The 17,643-nt window shown below is 38.4% G+C and overlaps 1 protein-coding gene across 2 annotated transcripts in view; it reads left to right on the top strand.

Annotated features, from left to right (window-relative positions):
* The first annotated feature begins 3,172 nt into the window (after window positions 1-3,172).
* The window catches only part of ADAM7 (ADAM metallopeptidase domain 7), a 42,925-nt gene continuing 28,454 nt past the window's right edge, over window positions 3,173-17,643 (top strand). For both annotated transcript variants that reach the window (XM_072952646.1, XM_072952645.1), the window contains exons 1-6: window positions 3,173-3,361; window positions 4,303-4,406; window positions 8,518-8,594; window positions 13,818-13,896; window positions 15,207-15,283; window positions 16,504-16,696. In XM_072952646.1, the coding sequence (XP_072808747.1) occupies window positions 3,310-3,361; window positions 4,303-4,406; window positions 8,518-8,594; window positions 13,818-13,896; window positions 15,207-15,283; window positions 16,504-16,696 (582 nt within the window). In that variant the 5' untranslated portion in view covers window positions 3,173-3,309. The remainder of the gene's footprint in view (window positions 3,362-4,302; window positions 4,407-8,517; window positions 8,595-13,817; window positions 13,897-15,206; window positions 15,284-16,503; window positions 16,697-17,643) is intronic.

Raw genomic sequence — 17,643 nt, 5'->3', positions numbered from 1 at the left:
TGTGAACTCACACTGCTAGGTCCTTAAGAAGGGGTGAGGGATGGCTCTCCAAGTTGCCAGCTAGGAGAGAGGGAGCAGGATTGAGGAGGACACAGAGAGAAGGAGGCCCCGGAGGGCAAGCCTGGAGGGGTACCTGGATTGTCAGGGAGGCAACAGGAGATGGCAGACATGCTCCAGACACAGCGGGGAGGCCTCCCAGACACACACTCCTGATTGGCTGTTGTTGAAAGGTTGACCCTCATGACGATAAGGATGAGACACAACCTCAAAACCCCTCCTGGAAACCAAGATGCGGGTAGATTCGAGAACCTTCTAGGAGAGGTCGCTCCACTAATTTGCAGCAGAGAAATAAAGAGGGAACAGAACGTTCTCATATTTGTCTAATCTTTGAAAATCTGCTTTTGTCTGATATTTGCACTTCACAGAGCCACTTTGACATTGAATTCTGCTTTCCGGGTCATTGGTTTTTTGTTTGTTTGTTTGTTTTTTAAGCTTTATATAATTTAGTGATGATGTAAATTTAAACACAGAGAGCTGTGACCTGAGAGTGAGAATAAATTATAAACTAGTGATATTATAAGATCGCTCTCTTCCACACTCGTCACTTCGTAGATTTCAGAATTGAGGTATAAAATTCTCCAAGTTTGAATGACTGATTACAGAGCAATTATGAGAAAAAAATAAGGCTTGTTTTCTCCTCCAAAAAAGCGCTAGTGTATCATAAAAAGAACACAAAGCCAGGCAGAAATTTTATTTTAATGTCTACTTCCCACTTACTGATTATGAAGCTTGAGTAAATTACAAAAACTCTTCTTTCCTTGAAAGCCCTTGGCTTTTTCATGCGGGCTGACTAACCGTGGGTAATGCTGTGTCGCTAATATTTTAGACATGCCTGGACGTTAGCTCAGCCATAACTAAAGGCATCAGACAAACACCTTTAAGGCTCATCATTTAACCTGACACTGTAAATAATCGAGATTCCACAACTGGCATTTTTAAATTTGTTTATTCTATTTTCCACAATTTTGACAGTGATAAAGGCGAGCTCAGTATAGTTCCTACCTGTCACCTAATTCAAAATATGCTCCTTAAGTGTCACGGTGAGTGAAGCTGGAAAAATCCCACTTGCTATGTGGATGAGTGTTTGTTTGGTGACGCGTCAAATACACTGAGTAACGCCCATCTGTCTTCAACTGTCTCTTGTATTGATCTGAAAGATTATCAGAAATTCTCCCAGTCTGGGTGATCATGTGGATCAAAGTTGTTTCAATTATGGTCAGAATTCTTAGAAACACTTGAGGATGTAACCAGGTAATAATCACGTTGCAAAGTAGCTTTTATTGCATTCAGCCGATTTATATTGAATATGGCGTCTGCGTGCAAGGCGCTGCTGGATTTGTGGTACCAGAGTCAGAAAAAGGCTTTGCTTTCCGGAGATTAATGTGTGCTGCGGGAGGCAGACAATCAAATAAGTGGGCAAATAAGTTTGTGATCGACTGAAGTAAGTTTTCAGAAAAGAAGAGAATCTTGTTCCAAGAAGAAACTGGCTCTAAACTCTGGCATTAGCGGAGACTTTCTTGAGCAGGTGACCTTTGAACTGAGAACTGAAGGAGGAGGAATTATTCTGGCCACAAAGAGCAGACAGAGGCAGAGAGACCAGTGTCTGCAGAGACTCTTAGACGGGAGAAAGCAACGAGGCACGTTGCGGTAAAGGGAGGCAATCAGAGAAAATCTGAAGCTTGGAGAAGGAAAGGAAGGTGAAAAATGGATACAGTGGGTTCAGAAAAGTAATAAAAACAAAGATCAACATTTATATAGGTCTTCAAAAATCAACGCTTATCTAGCTTTTGATACGCAGCAGGCACTGCTTTTAAGTGATTCAGTTAAATTACCGTTTAATCCTCGCTGCAACGGCTGAGTTTCACACTGTTTTCCTCGTTTTGGGAGATGAGAAGGTTGCCACAAAAAATACAGATAAACTGTGTGAGACGTTGAACTACAAAGGGAATGAAAAAGAGGGTGATGCTGGGGGCCTGCGGAAAGGGAGAGACTTGAGGTTATTTAAATAACAAAGGAAGCTTCCAGTGACCACAGATGGTTCTGTTAATGGGAATATTAGAAGGATAATCAATCCTGTGAGACTGGGGAGGGGACAGAATCCCATACACAGAAAAGGATTCTACCGCAGATAGGTGGCTGTTCTCATATAACAAGAGAACGCAGGCATAGGGAGAGCTTTGTGCAGATCTGCCCATTAATGTTTTCCTTCTAGTATTCGTTTGAAAGAGTCCTATATTATAAGGATATATACCCTCACCTTTTATCATATATGTGGCATACATTCCTGGATTTTTTGTTTGCCTTTCGATTTAAATTAATTTGCAATTTATGGCGTAAAGAAGTTTTCATAAATAAGTTTGGATGAAAGAGGTCAAAAAGGTACAAACTTCTAGTTATGAGATAAGTAAGTAAGTACCAGGGCTGTAATTTACAACACAAGGACTGTGGCGAACAGGACAGTTGAACAATTTGAAAGTTGTTAAAACAGTAGGTCCTGAGAGTTCTTATCGCAGGATAAAACATTTTGGGGGGTATCTATATGAGATGACAGATGTGAATTAAACTTATTGTTTACATTTTGTGATTATCATTTCATTACTATACTCAGATCATTAATAACCTTAAACTTATACAGTGCTATAGTCAATTACATCTCAATAAAGCTGGGAAGAAAAAAGAGGTAGTTATTTTCCTTCATTCCCCCCTCTTGTCCCAGTGACTCTCTGGGTTCTCATGGATCTCCCCATGGCCCACATGGCCCAGACCTTTGTTTAGCTAGAAAAAAAATTTCTCAATATTTCTATCTGGTTTTTCTTAATCAAATTTTCCTTGACAGTTCGTACATGTGGCATTCAGCATAGAAAGACCTTCTTCAACCAAAGTTTATACAAACATCCTTCAGTAATGTTTTTTCCAAGACATACCTGATCTTTTTTCACTTTTGGATTTTTAATACCTCTGGAATCATATTTATATTAGGCATGAGGGAGGGATCTCTGCCCAGCCCGCCTCCTCCACCACCACCTTCTCTGTGGTTGCCTTTAATTAGCACATGCTGTCCATCGTCCAGGTTTTAGCCTCAAGCATCTCGCAAGTTATGTAACACCATCAAGGAACACTTCCTTGTGCTGCATCAAAACTGCCTGTCTGGCTGCAAGCGGCTTCATCCTCGCGGTGGAAGCAAGGACCGAGAACTGTGCACGTCTCTTCTCAAGCGCATGTGTCCCTCTTCGGCCAGAATCATTCAGAATGTTTCTTGGGAGTTTATTTTTCATGGTTGTGCTCATTTCTCAGATTAAAGGTATGTCTTAATCTTTTTACGAGGGTTTTATGAGGCAATGTCCCTCTCATCACAAATTGTAAATGATAGAAACATTAATATCCATGGACGATTTTGCTGAGAATATCTCATAGGACTTGGACTAGGTTATGGCTCATCTTGAGATTCTACGAGTCTATGAAATGCTGTATCATTCTTAAATACTCTGATGGACAGTGAGGAGGAGGAAGAAATGGACTTACTGTGTATCTGCAAGGTGGACGACACTGTGTTAGCCATCGGCTACCTTGAATATTAGCATGCTTAAAGTTCTGTATTATCACCTCCACATCACAGATGAGGAAATTGAGACTAATGGCTACAGATCAGGGAGAGTCTATTTACAGCCATACTACTAATAAAACTAGTAAAAAAGCAGCTTCCAAAACCTATGCTCTTTCTTCTTTATCGCTCGGTACTGGGGATGGCAAGGCTCACCTACAGATGGCTACCAACTTGATTCGTAATATGTAGACGATCATGCTCAGCGCTGATTCAAAAGTACCGAAAATCCCTTTAACAGAGGAAAGTCTTCTATTTAACTATGAGACTTAAGACTTCAAATGTAAGTGTCCCTTGGAGATAAAATCAGTAACTGACATTGCAATAGACCATTCCAGTGTGGGCTTCGACAGGATCCAGAGACAAACGTGAGAAGAAAAAGATGACAAAGGTGGTAATTGCAGAACAAGGTAAAAAGAGAGAAGTTGAAGGACGCTGGCTTCGTCGCTTCCTTTCCAGTTTTGCTTCTATTTTCCTCATCTGGAAATATCAGTCTCAATTTCCTTACCTGTCAAGTGGGGATGCTGTGGTAATGACTGCTAACTGGGACGAAGTGAACTCTACAAGAATAACTCTGTTATCCAGTTACTGTGGGTGAATGTTCATGCCAGATGTATTTTCCCCCTTATGTTTCCTTTTAGAAAAGATAATTCTTGGAGTAGAGGGTCAACAACTGGTTTATCCTAAAAGGCTTCCCCTGATCCAGAAGCGAGATGTTTGGCACACCCATGATGTTGACATACAGGTACAGGCTTTGGTTTAATAAGGAAGAGGCATTGCTTTCACAGGCTTGCAGAAAGCAGCCTCGGTCTCCAATCAGAGGCAGACAAAGGAGGAGTCTCGATTTTTCTGACGCCTGTATAGTTTGCAGCATGGGCTTGGATGGGTGGGGGTGGAGGTTGGGCGAGAACGCGATCCCTTGATGGATTAGGAAACAAAAAAGCATAAAACTTAGGTTTTAGAGGGGGGCACTTAAAAATCTTCCAGTTTGAGTGAGGAGTTCCACTGACAGCTTTCCAGGCTGATGTAAAGCAGCCTCATTTGTTCTGAGCTGGTGCCCGTGGAACGTCATCTCTGAGCACTTTGCCTTCCCAGGGAACTGATACACAGGCCTCCGAGATCCTACAGCAAAGCTGGACAACTTTCACAGGGACAGAAAGACCTGATTGATCTATTGCTCCGAAGAGTGTTTACTCAGGTGTTAAAATTTTTAAATATTTAAAATTTTATTTCTAAAAATAATAAATATGTATATAGAAAATATATAATATACCGAATAGGGAGGAAACCAAAATTAGGTTATTTTCTATTCCTACTGTTGTAAAAGACATTCAGTGACTGTTCTTAGATAGTTGTTATCAACCACTTGCATTTTGAGCCTTAGGTTTTTAATCTGACCCATGGAGAATACTGACTGTCGCTACACCCCAATACTCCTTTGAGAGAGGAGACCCTCCCTAACGCAATGACTTGTCTTCCCTCCACCATTAGAGGAGCCAGCCCTCCAGGCTCTCACTTTTTAGGTTTCTCGGTCATAAGTAAGACACCTTTCAACTTTCCAAATGGCCCCATGGAGGCCTCTTTCCCATGGCTTGAGATGATTTTTTAAAAATGCAACTCTCCATCTGGTGCTGTTTAGAAATAATGTCTAACCATTTATCTCTACTAATCTCCTTGCAAATTTTTTTTTCTCTTGATCTCCAATTTTTTTCTCACTTTTTCAAAACTTTTACTGGTTGGACATTGGTACTCAGCTAAGAATTCAAAACCAGATTTCTGCCACCCATCGTACAAAAGCTGGTGGGCTCTTCCAGCGTCTGTCATTGGCTTAAGATTATGTGAAAAGTCTCAGTATGAATATACGAGGTGAGCCTGGACTGGGGCAGGAAATTTACACAGTGAGTTTGGAGCATCCTGTAGTCCTAGAAAGTAAGAAAGTTCTCAAAACAGATAAACTCAAACTCACATTGATGGGAATGTGTCGAAAGAACAGAGGCCAACTGAGAGATCTCCCCATGGCCAAAGAAGGGAGAATCGGAGTCACCAAGTCAATACCATAGGTTTGATCATACCACAAAGTATAAATTAACATCCATGAGCCCATATTGATATAAATAAATGATTGAACAAGTAAATAAATGGGGGAGAATAGACAAATGTCCCATAGAGAAGAATCCGAGACTTGATGTAGACACTCCCTTCCCCAGGGGGTGGAACATGACTTCCCACACATTAAGTATGGTCTGTGCACAGTGACTCCCTTCCAAAGAGTACAATTGTATGGAAGGAGGAAAAAGTGTAACTGTATGTTGGAGAAAGCTGACAAGAGCTACCCCCGTTAGGTAACCCTGGTAACATCAGAGATAAGTCATGGTGACAGGATGTACTCTTGATGTGATGCGATGAAAAGGGCGCTTGACTTTGTCGTGTTCTAGCAAGTTTCCATAACCCCAGTCTAGGCACGAGAGAAACATCAGAAAAATCTAAGTTGAGGGAGAGCCTGCAAAATGCCTGACCAGTGTCTGACCAGTACTCTTCAGAGTCAAGGTCATCAGACAGAAGAAGAAGCTGAGAAGCTACCCCAGCCTTGGGGAGCCTAAGGAGATATGGCAGCTAAATGTGATGTGGGGTCTCGGATGGAATCCTAAAACAGCAAAAGGACATTTGACCCGAACGATGGAAATGTGGATAAATGCAGACTTTAATTGATAATGTCAACCTTGGTTCGTTAGTTGGGACAAATACACCACAGCAAAGGAAGAGGTCAACAATAGGGAAACCTGATTTGGCCCGTGGGAATTTTCTGTCTTATCTTTCCAACTGTTCTCTAAATCCAGAATGATTCTAAAATAAAAATTAATTTAAAAATTAAATAAAAATAAATAGAATTCAGAAATGAAACTAAAATGGAAAATTCTGTTTATTAAAAGCAATATTGACAAGATTAAAAACAATAATGAACACACTGGACAATATTAATGATACTTTCTTAATATTAGCTAATCTAAGATCCATATTCAAACATTCAAATTTCAAAAAAGTCCCATTAAACTATCTTGTTAGTCACACTGACACACATCCCGACGTGCACAGTAAATGGTAAATGTGATTCATCCCTTTGCATTTGACTGAGCACCTAGTTTTTTGCCTGCCCACCTGTGAATTCTGTGTCTTTATAATAAAGTCCTAATTGTACATTAAACTTGAAATCGAAAAAGCCCAAACTAATGGATTCCTCGCATTCAACAAATACAAACTTGCCCTCGACTCTCCGTCCAAGCTGCCCCTCTTCAAAAGACACCCCTTCCAGTCAGTGACACAATTAAACCAACCAGAAACCTGAGGTGAATGTAGACTCTTCTCTTTTGCCTCCCTTATCAATCACTAAGCCTTGTAGATTCTAGCATGTAAATATCCTTTGAAATTATCTACTTTTTACTACTCCCTCTGCCTACAGCCATGAGTTCTCCTGCTCCATTATCCATAATAAGTAAGCCATCTAAAATATCATACGTACTTCTGCACTTTTCTCCCTAGACCTTTTGCTTCTTTTTACACTGAAGATAAAGTTCTAATCCTCTTAAGTGACTTAGTAGACTACGTATGATTTGGCTTCTTCCTAACTTTTCATTTCTCTCTTCTCTTCAACTTATGCTTGATTTTCTGGCAACATTGAGCTTCTCTTTGTTCCTCAAACGTGCCAAGCTTCTTCCTACCTCAGGACCTTTGCATGTGCTATTTCTTGCCCTTGACTTATCCTTTCAATGTCCCTGACATGGTCACTGCATTTCTCATACTATGATGCTTGTAATACTCAGTTACATTTGCTTGATTTTCTTCTTTGCTCATCTGTGTCTTCCACACGAGCACCTCTATCCTGTGCACCATTGTACTTTGTATATAATCACTGTCTTTGAAATAGCAGCTGTTGAGTAAATGAATAAACAACAAACTAAAGAAATGTCCAAGATAGATGACTAATAACTATGAATCCTTAAATTATAAAGAATTGTTAGGAATCATAAAGCAATAAAATACCACGAAAGAAAATGGTGACAGGACATAAATCAGTAATTCCTATGCAAATGTGAAAATAACTAAATAAACAAAAAGAAAAGATTAATTCCAATGATCATCAAAGAAGACAATTTATCCCAATAGGTTATCATTTCCTTATTTGAGAGACTGTTATTAGTGGCAATGTCTAAGGCAAAGAAACAAGAACCACTATAAATTTTGGGTAAAATTCTAAGTTTCTACTTCTTTTCTTCAGCATTATCTGGCAATACTTACCAAAAGCTTTGCAGTTTTTCTATGCTGTGGACAATGCAATTCTAACCATAGAGAATGCTCCAAATGAAATTTCTAATATAGATGTTGATTAAATAAGTTCACACTGTGCCTTTGCATCATAAAATACATACCGTAAAAGAACATTTATTGGAATGAGAAGTGCTCATGGTCATTTTTTTTTATGTGAAATTGTATACTATAAAACAGCACACACAAAGCTGGTAAAAATACACGAACAGAAAAATCCATGGGGGTGGGGGGTGGAACTTCAGGGCCATAGAATAACTTGTATATTTCTGGATATGGGGGAAATGTACATTTTTTCCCATTTTATTTTATAACTAGGAAAAAAAGCCACTAAAATTTTTAATTAAAAATAACTTGAAAGCAAAATCCTCCAGATAAATTCAGCTTTATCAGTATTTACTATTTTGCCTTGGAAGGACGTCTGGGCTGCTGGGTAGACTGTGAAAAGTCTGGGATTTTTCCCCTCCACCCACCACGCTAGCAACGCACAGTAAAGGAGCACATGCTCACATCACATGATGGATGCTGTTTTTCAGGAAACTTACGAAGAAGAATTGTTGTATGAAATCAGACTAAACAGAAAAACTCTAATTCTTCACCTTCTAAAATCAAGGTAAGTTCTATTATGATTCAACACCTTGCAGATGTATGAGTCTACAGGATCCCATAAAAAAACTTCTGGTGAAGTGAATTCTTCGAGTCCTTCTTATCTGTGCATAATCCGAATTCTTACTCCTCTGATATAAGCCCATCTCATTTCAACAGCTTGACAACAATTGCAGACACTGTTCTCCAGGTCCTAAACGACTCCTTATTTGGGATACCTGGAGCTCTTTGAACTTCTTGTTTTCACTCTGAGAGTTCAAGCCTTACTTCTTTGTGAGTCAGTGAAACAAAAGAAATTTGAAAAACCATAGGTTTTAAAGTGACTTCTAAGTTATTGAAAACAGATACCATACCACGTTCTGTTGGAGAGTAAGCTAAGGACTGGGAAGAGTTTAATTCATCAAGTTATTTTGTGTAAGATAAATAATTAGAATGCCTTTCATTTTCTTCATTGACTCCCTTCATGACCTTTGTTTCTGCTGTTGCTGAATTTCCGCTGTTCTTTGAGCCATTCCTACACACAACGCTTTGCCTCCCAGCCCTAAACGTTAAAATCGTGAAGGACTGTCAGACGTTAAGTAAGACAGAAGGATAACTCTGTTGATGAATTGAGGCTCTGGCCTATTCGCTAAAGACAAACAAAAAGACAAAACAAACAAACAAGAAACCCTCCTTCCACTCTGAGTATCCCACTGGACAAATATGCAGAACTATAATAAACCTAGTAACAAACTATGTTGATAATTTATTCAGTATCTGCACATTCTAACATTCTCGGGTGGAAGGAAGCGAATGTTTATTGAGTAATTCTTATGTGCCTTTCCTCAAAGTTAGCTCTTAATCCCTACAATAGCCATATGAAGCAGATATTATTTTATTTCCATTTTACTGCAGAAGAATCATAGATTCACTGAAATAATAACTTGTCCAGGGTCATAACACACATTATGATGCTAATATACTTGCTTGGATCTGCCTGCTTTCAAAATTTCCCCGTGCTGCCCAGGCTTCAAGGCCATCTTTCATTCTGCTCATCACCCTGGAGTGGTCTGTTACAGAACTGCAGACATGCAAAGCATTTTGATCTGAAGTTGATACTTCCAACAGGTAGCGTCACCCTCGTTCCCTCGGCTCCATGAAGGAAATGAATTCAGTGCCTATCACAGAGCCTCCTAAATCTGTGAACATTCATCCTGTGACTTTTCCATTCATTTTCTTAACTGTGCCTTTTAAAGAGTGAAATTTTATAATTTTGAAGACATTTTAATTTGTCAGTTCTTCCTTTATGGTAATTGCTTTCTGTGACCTGTTTTCTTCTAAAGTTTTCATGGTTTTAGCTTTTAGTTTCAGTCTATTATTATCTTGAATTTGTGTGTGTGTGTGTGTGTGTGTGTGTTTAATTTACAGGCGGGTCAAAGTTCTTGGTTTTCCGTATTCACAGCCAGTCATTCCAGTGTCTTTTGTTGAACTGTCTTTCTTTGGATTGGGTTGCTTTTGCATTTTTGCCCAAAATCAAATGACTATTTCTGTGCTGTCTGTTTTATCCTGTTTATCTACTTTTCAATCCTTAACTATGAATTTACTGATGGTTGCACAGGTTTCTTAGAGATTTTCATCTGCAAACGTTGGCTGCTTTCTTTCTTTCTTTCTAGTCATTATTCCTTTTATTCCTAAACTTTATTGCGATGGCTAGGAGCTCCAGTACAATCTGAGCAGAAATAGTACGTGTTGGCACCCTCACTTTATGCCTCATCTTAAGGGGAAAGTGTTAATATTGAATGATTAATATAATATTGCCAGTGGCTTTGTCATTGGGGTACTTTATTAGATTAAGATACTTGTCTGAGAAGTTTGCTGAAAGTGTTTTGTTTGCATCTGTTGACATGTCCATATGGTAATTTACACTGATTGATGTTTGTTAGTTTTAGAAAGTTTGATAGAATTCATGAATGAAACAATCTGCGCCTTGAGGATTTTTTTGTGTGTTTGTGTGGGGAAGAGGTTTTACGACTACAAATTCAATTTTATTAAGAGAGGGTTGTTCAGATTTTCTGTTTCATTTTGTGTCAGTTTTAAACTGTCATTTACAAGGAAAATGTATATTTCATGAAAGTTGTCAATGTTTGGGTATAAAAAATTTCATAATCTCTTATTATTCTTTTAATGTCATAGTACCTTTGATGATAACCCTTTTATAATTTCTAATACTGTAATTTAAGTTCCATCTATTATTCTTGACAAATCGAAAGAAGTTTATCAATTTGTTGATCTTTCCTAGTAACTAAAATTTGGATTTGTTAATTATTTCTATTGTTTATTTCACTGATTCCTTCTGTGATCTTCTATTATCCTTCTGCGATCTATCATCAAGTTTGCTAACCCTTCTCTATCAACTCCATTCTTATTTTAAACTCAAGACTGTGAAACTTCTCATTCAGAATACTTTTCAATTATAATATTTTCAATTTCTTTTTTCTCTGGTGACATTTCATATCTTTTCATACATTTCAAGCATATTTTATTTTACCTGTTGAACACAGTCACATAACACCTGCTTTAAAATCCTCACTTGAAATTTCAATCTCTGGATTATCTTGAGGTAGATCTCTTGTTGATTATCTTATCTGTTAACAACAGTTCAAATTTTCCTGTTTCTTCATATGTTGAATAAATTTAGATTGCGTTCTGAACAATTTAAATGAAATGGGGTAAAGGCTTTGTATTCTGTGTGTTCCTCTGAGGAGACTGAATACTTTGTTGAACTCGAACTGAGAAGTGTCTTTTGAATGGCAGCTCAAATTTCATTACAGCTACGTTATTCTTAGCAGTACTTACTTATTAAACACTGCTAAAAGGTCAGATACTGTCTTAGGAACCAGAGAAACATACATTTAAAAAAAAAAGGTCCCTTCTTTAAAGTAGCTCACAGGTACACTTAAAGACAGTCATGATGACCTTTGAGGGGTGGGCAAATAACGACCAGTGAACCAAATTTGACCTACTTCCTATTCGTATATGGCCCTCAAGCTAACAATGATTTCTCAGTTTTAAAATATTTGAGGTGAAGATAAACACCGTATGTTACTTTTCAATATTCACACAAAGTACTTCTTTTTTTTTTTTAAATATTTCATTTGAGGGAAACACTGGTGTCCAGTTGTTATCTTGGTTAGTCCTTAGATTGAATGGGTCCTACCAATGGCAAAAATACTACATGATTATAAATGTGTTGTGATTATGTTATACACATTTTTTTAGACTTAAAATAACATTAAGCATAACTGACAATTGTCTACTGGCCCAGCACAATGATATTAGACCTAATTATTAAAGGATGGAATTCCAAATAATTCTACATAAGTTCTTAAAATTAATGTATTTTGATTTATTAAAAAAAAAATCAGGCTATGGATTTTCACTTCCAAACAAACCAAGAAGACATATTTTTCCCTATTCTTTCCACTAAGTACAATCACATATCACGTCAATTGATGTAGAGGAACGCTTTTGACAAAATTCAACATTCCTTTATAATTAAATTGCAGAAAACTAGGAATATAGGGCAATGTCCTCAACTTGATAAAGAATATTTATAGAACCCTAGAGCTAACGTCATACTTAATGATGAAAGGCTGAATGTTTTTCTCCTAAAATCAGGAACCAGGCAAGTATGTGCAGCCTCACCACTGCTATTCCACCACGCATTACCAGACGGTCCAGTCAGAGCAACAAGGCAAGAAAAGGGAATATAAGGCCTATAGGTTGGAATAGTAAAAGAAAGAACAATTTCCTACTTGATACGATTGTGGTTTGCATAGAAGACCCCAGGGAATCTACCAAACACACAAACAAGCAAACAAAAACGCCACCTAGAACTAACGAGCTCAGCAAGGCCACAGAATATATCATACAGAAGACAATTAAATTTCTATATGTTAGCAACAAACACGTGGAAACTAAAATTCAAGAAGGTCCTACTGCATAGCACAGGGAACTATGTTCAACAGGTTATATTAACCTGTATCGAAAAAAGTGTATATATATATATATATATATATATATATATATATACACGTATATATAACTGATTTACTATGCTGTACACCAGAAACTAACACAATATTGTAAATCAACTATATGTCAATAAGAAAAGAATGCTAAAAAATAAAACACTATTTGCAATCACTCAAAACAGGGAATAAAACGTTCAGTTATACATCTGAGAAATATATACAAGACTTGTACACTGAAAACTATGAAATACTGATGAAAACCATCAAAAACAAGTAAACAGAGTCTTATTATGTGTTAACAGTGAGAAGGCTCAACAGAGCAGACTTTCAAGACTAGTGTTTCTGCCGTGAGTTGTCAAAGTCGACATTTCAGGGGAAAAGGAAAGCCAGTCATTTCCTTTCTTATGCCTCTGCTCCGCTGGAGGACTCACGTCCTGAGGCAGTTGAAATACGCAATGCTAGTTCCCAGGCAGAAGGTACCCACAGGGTTTGATACGGGGGATGTGGGAAAGCAGGGTGCTCTTTTGATTACTCGGAATGTTGTCAAAAGGATAACACTTGTGCCAAGAAAAGACTATAAGGAATTATGTGCAAATATTTGCAGTGGATGTTGCTTGATGGTGAGATTTCAAGACAATCGTTTTGTACTTTTCTATGTTTTCTAAATTTACTGTAGCTAATACATATTGTCTTTATCTAAATATATGGGTGCTGAATTAATGTGTTAAGACATATGTATCATGTGTATATATGATATATAAGTCAACTGTAGTTGTATGTATCGAATATATTCATGATACATATGATGTGTATATCATATATATATAATACATGTAGACATGTGTTAACACAACTGCTATATATTTAAATTATATATATGATATACATATTTCTATATGAGGCACATATCACAAATGTTTGCATTAATTTCTGCATTTTTACTTAGATACTAATTTCTCTAGGTACTTCTCAAAATGATGCCTTGCTAAAACTGCCAGAATCATTTTCTGTCTCTTCGACAGTCTTTACCAAACCATGAAATCTTGGTAGAAAGGCTTTCCTGTGTGTGGAATTGATTCTGCTTATCTGTTATTAGCATAAGAGGATCTTGGTGAGAATTGAAAGCCGCCTGGAGGCTTCTCTCTCACACAATAGGTTTTATCTGTTAACTGTATTAGAATGCGCAAATCTCTCGACCTCTCTGCCCTCTTTTCCAGGGAGTTCCTAGCCTCAAATTACAGTGAGACGTACTACTCCAAAAAAGGGGAGGCGATCACCCAGCATCCTCAGACCACGGTATCTTACGGAACCTTACTACGTCTCTTCTCTCAAACTATTACTTCCTTGTGTGACTGTGACACCCCGCCCTAGCTTTGCAGGCAGCTTCAGGACGGGTTACATCAGAAATTAATCCTGCATTGCCCACCGTCACTGAAGGATCCTAGAATAGAGACTGTGGCCCTCTGAACTCTAAAGAAGGCTGACCACTGCCTAACAAGCAAATCAGTGATACATCAGCAGATGTTTTTTCCTTTACCGCACTGACTCCTATGTACCCCAAAGGGTGTTAAGTCTGGAGGAACAATAAAGCAAAAGGATTAAACCTAAGGACATGAAACAATTTAAAAATCTCCAGCTAACTGACCCTCTTGTGAGTCGCATCCCCTGCCCAGTCCCTTTGATGCACCAGAAGCATCCTCTCCTTCATCCTCCAAATGAATCATGGTTCATTTATCCTCAACATTATTCCAGTGGATACAAGTTCTATTTTTATAACTGTGTTCTCCTTTCTTAGAACATCCCCACTGCAGTCTTCTAGCCAAGGATGATTTTTTTTCACCAAGTATATACTTTTAAAAACGTATTCCCTCTCTTTAAGGCAGCTGTCAACTATGAAATCTAAGTCATCATGCAATCTTTGTAAACTAGAACTAGGGGAAAACTGGGTAACTTACTTGCAGGGAGTGGGTGTTAGTCTCTGAGGGTCTGAGGTCCAGGGCCGTGGAGAGTGTCACACATGGCAGGAAGTGCACAGATGGAATTGATGCAAAGAGTAATTACTTGATGGAATCACATGGACAAAGCACCAAGCAGGGAGTGATAAAGATACCAACTTGATTGAAGCAGGAAGGCAGGAGCGAAAAGCATGAGGGCACCTGGGTGGAGGGTGAGACCTGATTTTTGTGATGATCAAAAACTCCGACTTGATTTCATAGGCAACTGGTGAAAATTTATAATAGCAGCACAGGAGGGGTAGTTCGATAGAGATTTTAAGACAGATTAAAGGAGTAATATTTCCAAGAAAAAGGATCACATTTCTGCAGCTCGCATCATCCGGTAACAGACTGTTAAGTCTGTGAGGGAGGAATCCATACTCTGCTTTACACAAAGTAATCATGCAATTAAAATAAAAGCATTCTAAAGTCGTTTCAAAATCCTCCAGTGAGATAATTCAATGAATGGATGCATGAACGAATGAATAAATGAATGTGTGTAATCTGCGAAAATGAAATAATGATATATTGTGAACATAAAAGATGTAGATATTAGTATTTATGGAGTATTGATATATGTACTTATGTCACTGTTCTCTTCATCTATTTTAGGATCACTGTTTCTACCAAGGATCCATCATACATGAATTAGATTCCGCTGCCAGTATCAGCACATGTAAAGGTCTGAGGTGAGGCACCTGATTTTTCTTCCTTTATCTGTTTTCCCATGACATTTCAAAGGCATTCATTCACTTCTTTTTTTTAAGAACTAAAATTAATAGGAAAATTAATAGAAAATTAATAGAAAAGTTAATGGAAAGAAGCTATATTTTCAGCATTACTGTCCATCCTGGTCCATTTTTTTAACATTTTTTATTGATTTATAATCATTTTACAATGTTGTGTCAAATTCCAGTGTTCAGCACAATTTTTCAGTCATTCATGGACATATACACACTCATTGTCACATTTTTTTCTCTGTGATTTATCATAACATTTTGTGTATATTCATCCTGGTCCATTGTTAACGTTCATTTTCGACACAAAGACATCTAGTTCACAGCCTTAAGCAAGACAGGTTTTTCAGTACGTGATCGAGGGACTCAGAGTTGGAGACCACTGGAAATCATCCAGCCTGTCCTTTCGTGGTGCAGATCGGGACACCACAGTCAGAGACTTGCTCCTGAGCATTCAGTTTGCCAGTGGTTGAACTTGGTCCCCAAACCAGGCCTCCTGACTCCTAGTGCTGTGAATTCCCACCCAACACACCACAACGCCGCACAGCTTGTTGCTAAATTAGGTGACGTTTCCAGTCTCTAGAAAGTAAAAAAGTCACAAGGGAAGCCTCTGTAAGTCCTCTCTAGGTCTTGGACTCAAGGACAAAGGAGAGAGATGTGGGGAGGAAGACGTGGAAGAACAAGAAACTTGCGTCTTCACTTATGAGAACTTTGTTTGGGTGGTTCCCAGTATTCTGAAGAATGAGAAACTCTTTAATGACAAAATTACCCCATAATAGTGTCTGTACTTTCGCATATTGACTCTATGGTTAATGCATGATGGACATAAACATTCACAAAATCTCTGCCAGAACTCTGAGCCTTGCCAGGGGTCCTCAACCCCAGGTGGGAATTGTTGCTCTAACAAAGCTTCAGAGTAGAGATTGGGCCGTCAGACTTCTGAAAATCCATATGAGCTGACTCTCAGAAAATTTATTGAGTCAAAGGCCACATGCCATCCCATCTCTCTGTCACTCAGAACACCTGGCTACATGCTCATAAGGCTTTGACCTTACAGTTTCCCTTTCTTAAAAAGGCAAAGTCCATAAAAGGAATCTGAATAATGCTGTGTAGTAATGTGGTGGTAAAATGGAATAGACCTTGAATATACATCGTATGCCCAATTTCCGCAGGGGGTTCTTCAGGGTGTATGACCAAAGGTTCCTCATCGAACCAGTGAAATATTCAGACGAAGGTGAACATCTGGTGTTCAGATATGACCCCAAGATGCTGTATGCTGTCAATCATTCTTGTACAGAGCTCAATTTTACCAGGACAGCTGTTCCAGAGGGTAAGGCTAAATCCACGGAAGACTCCAAAATGGAAGTGAGTGCTTTGTTTTTAAGTCATCTCTATCCCAGATAAAGTCCCTCTTAATTTCTTTCTGATCTCAAGAGACAGATTATGAGCCCAAATAATGAAATGTATGTGCCAAGTCTGACTCTTCATTGTCTGAAATCTGAAGTGTCCAACCTTCGTTTTTGTTATCTGTTTAGAAAGAGCTCATTCACTATAGTAAAACTCAGTTTGTCTCACCAATTTCAAAGAAGGAAGATATTTACCACCCTACCTATAGATTTATAGCATTAGGACCCTATGTGGTTGGAAAGAATGAAATTTACATCTTGAAATTCCTCCTAGATACTGTCTTTCCTTTCCTTGTATTTCCTGCTACGTTTGGGGGCAGTGGAGGGAGTTGCTGACGATAAGTCAGTTTCCCCCCCCTCTCATCAAGCCAAATATTCTGATTACTAAGATGGGACGTCTAGTGGAATGATTGCACAGTGGCAGTCCTCTGTGTTTTAAGCTTTCCTATACTGGTTTATAGTATCTTAAATTCCCAATAGATGTAGCCTTTAAGATCTATGAGTGGTCATCTTTTTCACACCTCCATGGTCCAGACTGCGTCTGAAATTTACTAGGTGCCTAACAGATTTGTTTTAATTGAATCAATTAGTCAATCAATGATTGCTCAGTTCAGAAAAGAATGATCGAGTGAAAAATTTGAACAACACGTCTCTGCCTTACACTCAGAGAATATGCATGTAACCTGAGGGCACGGCACTGACAGCTGAACACTTCCTGGTACTGGCATTTCACAAAATGAAACATCTGTAATTAGCAACTTTCACACATTTCCTTTGAATTGAGACTGCCACAAAGCGGGGGGTTGGCAGACAAAAGAGTAGAAGGAAGACAGTCAGTTCTGTGAGAAAGTCCTAAGCCTTGCTCTCAACTGTAGATGGGTCGGTTTTTAAATGAGCTTACCTAGT

Source organism: Vicugna pacos, chromosome 31 (genome assembly GCF_048564905.1).
Source record: "Vicugna pacos chromosome 31, VicPac4, whole genome shotgun sequence".
Lineage (NCBI taxonomy): Eukaryota > Metazoa > Chordata > Mammalia > Artiodactyla > Camelidae > Vicugna > Vicugna pacos.
Note: the sequence above shows the minus strand (reverse complement) of the source record. Positions and strands in the feature narration are given on the sequence as shown.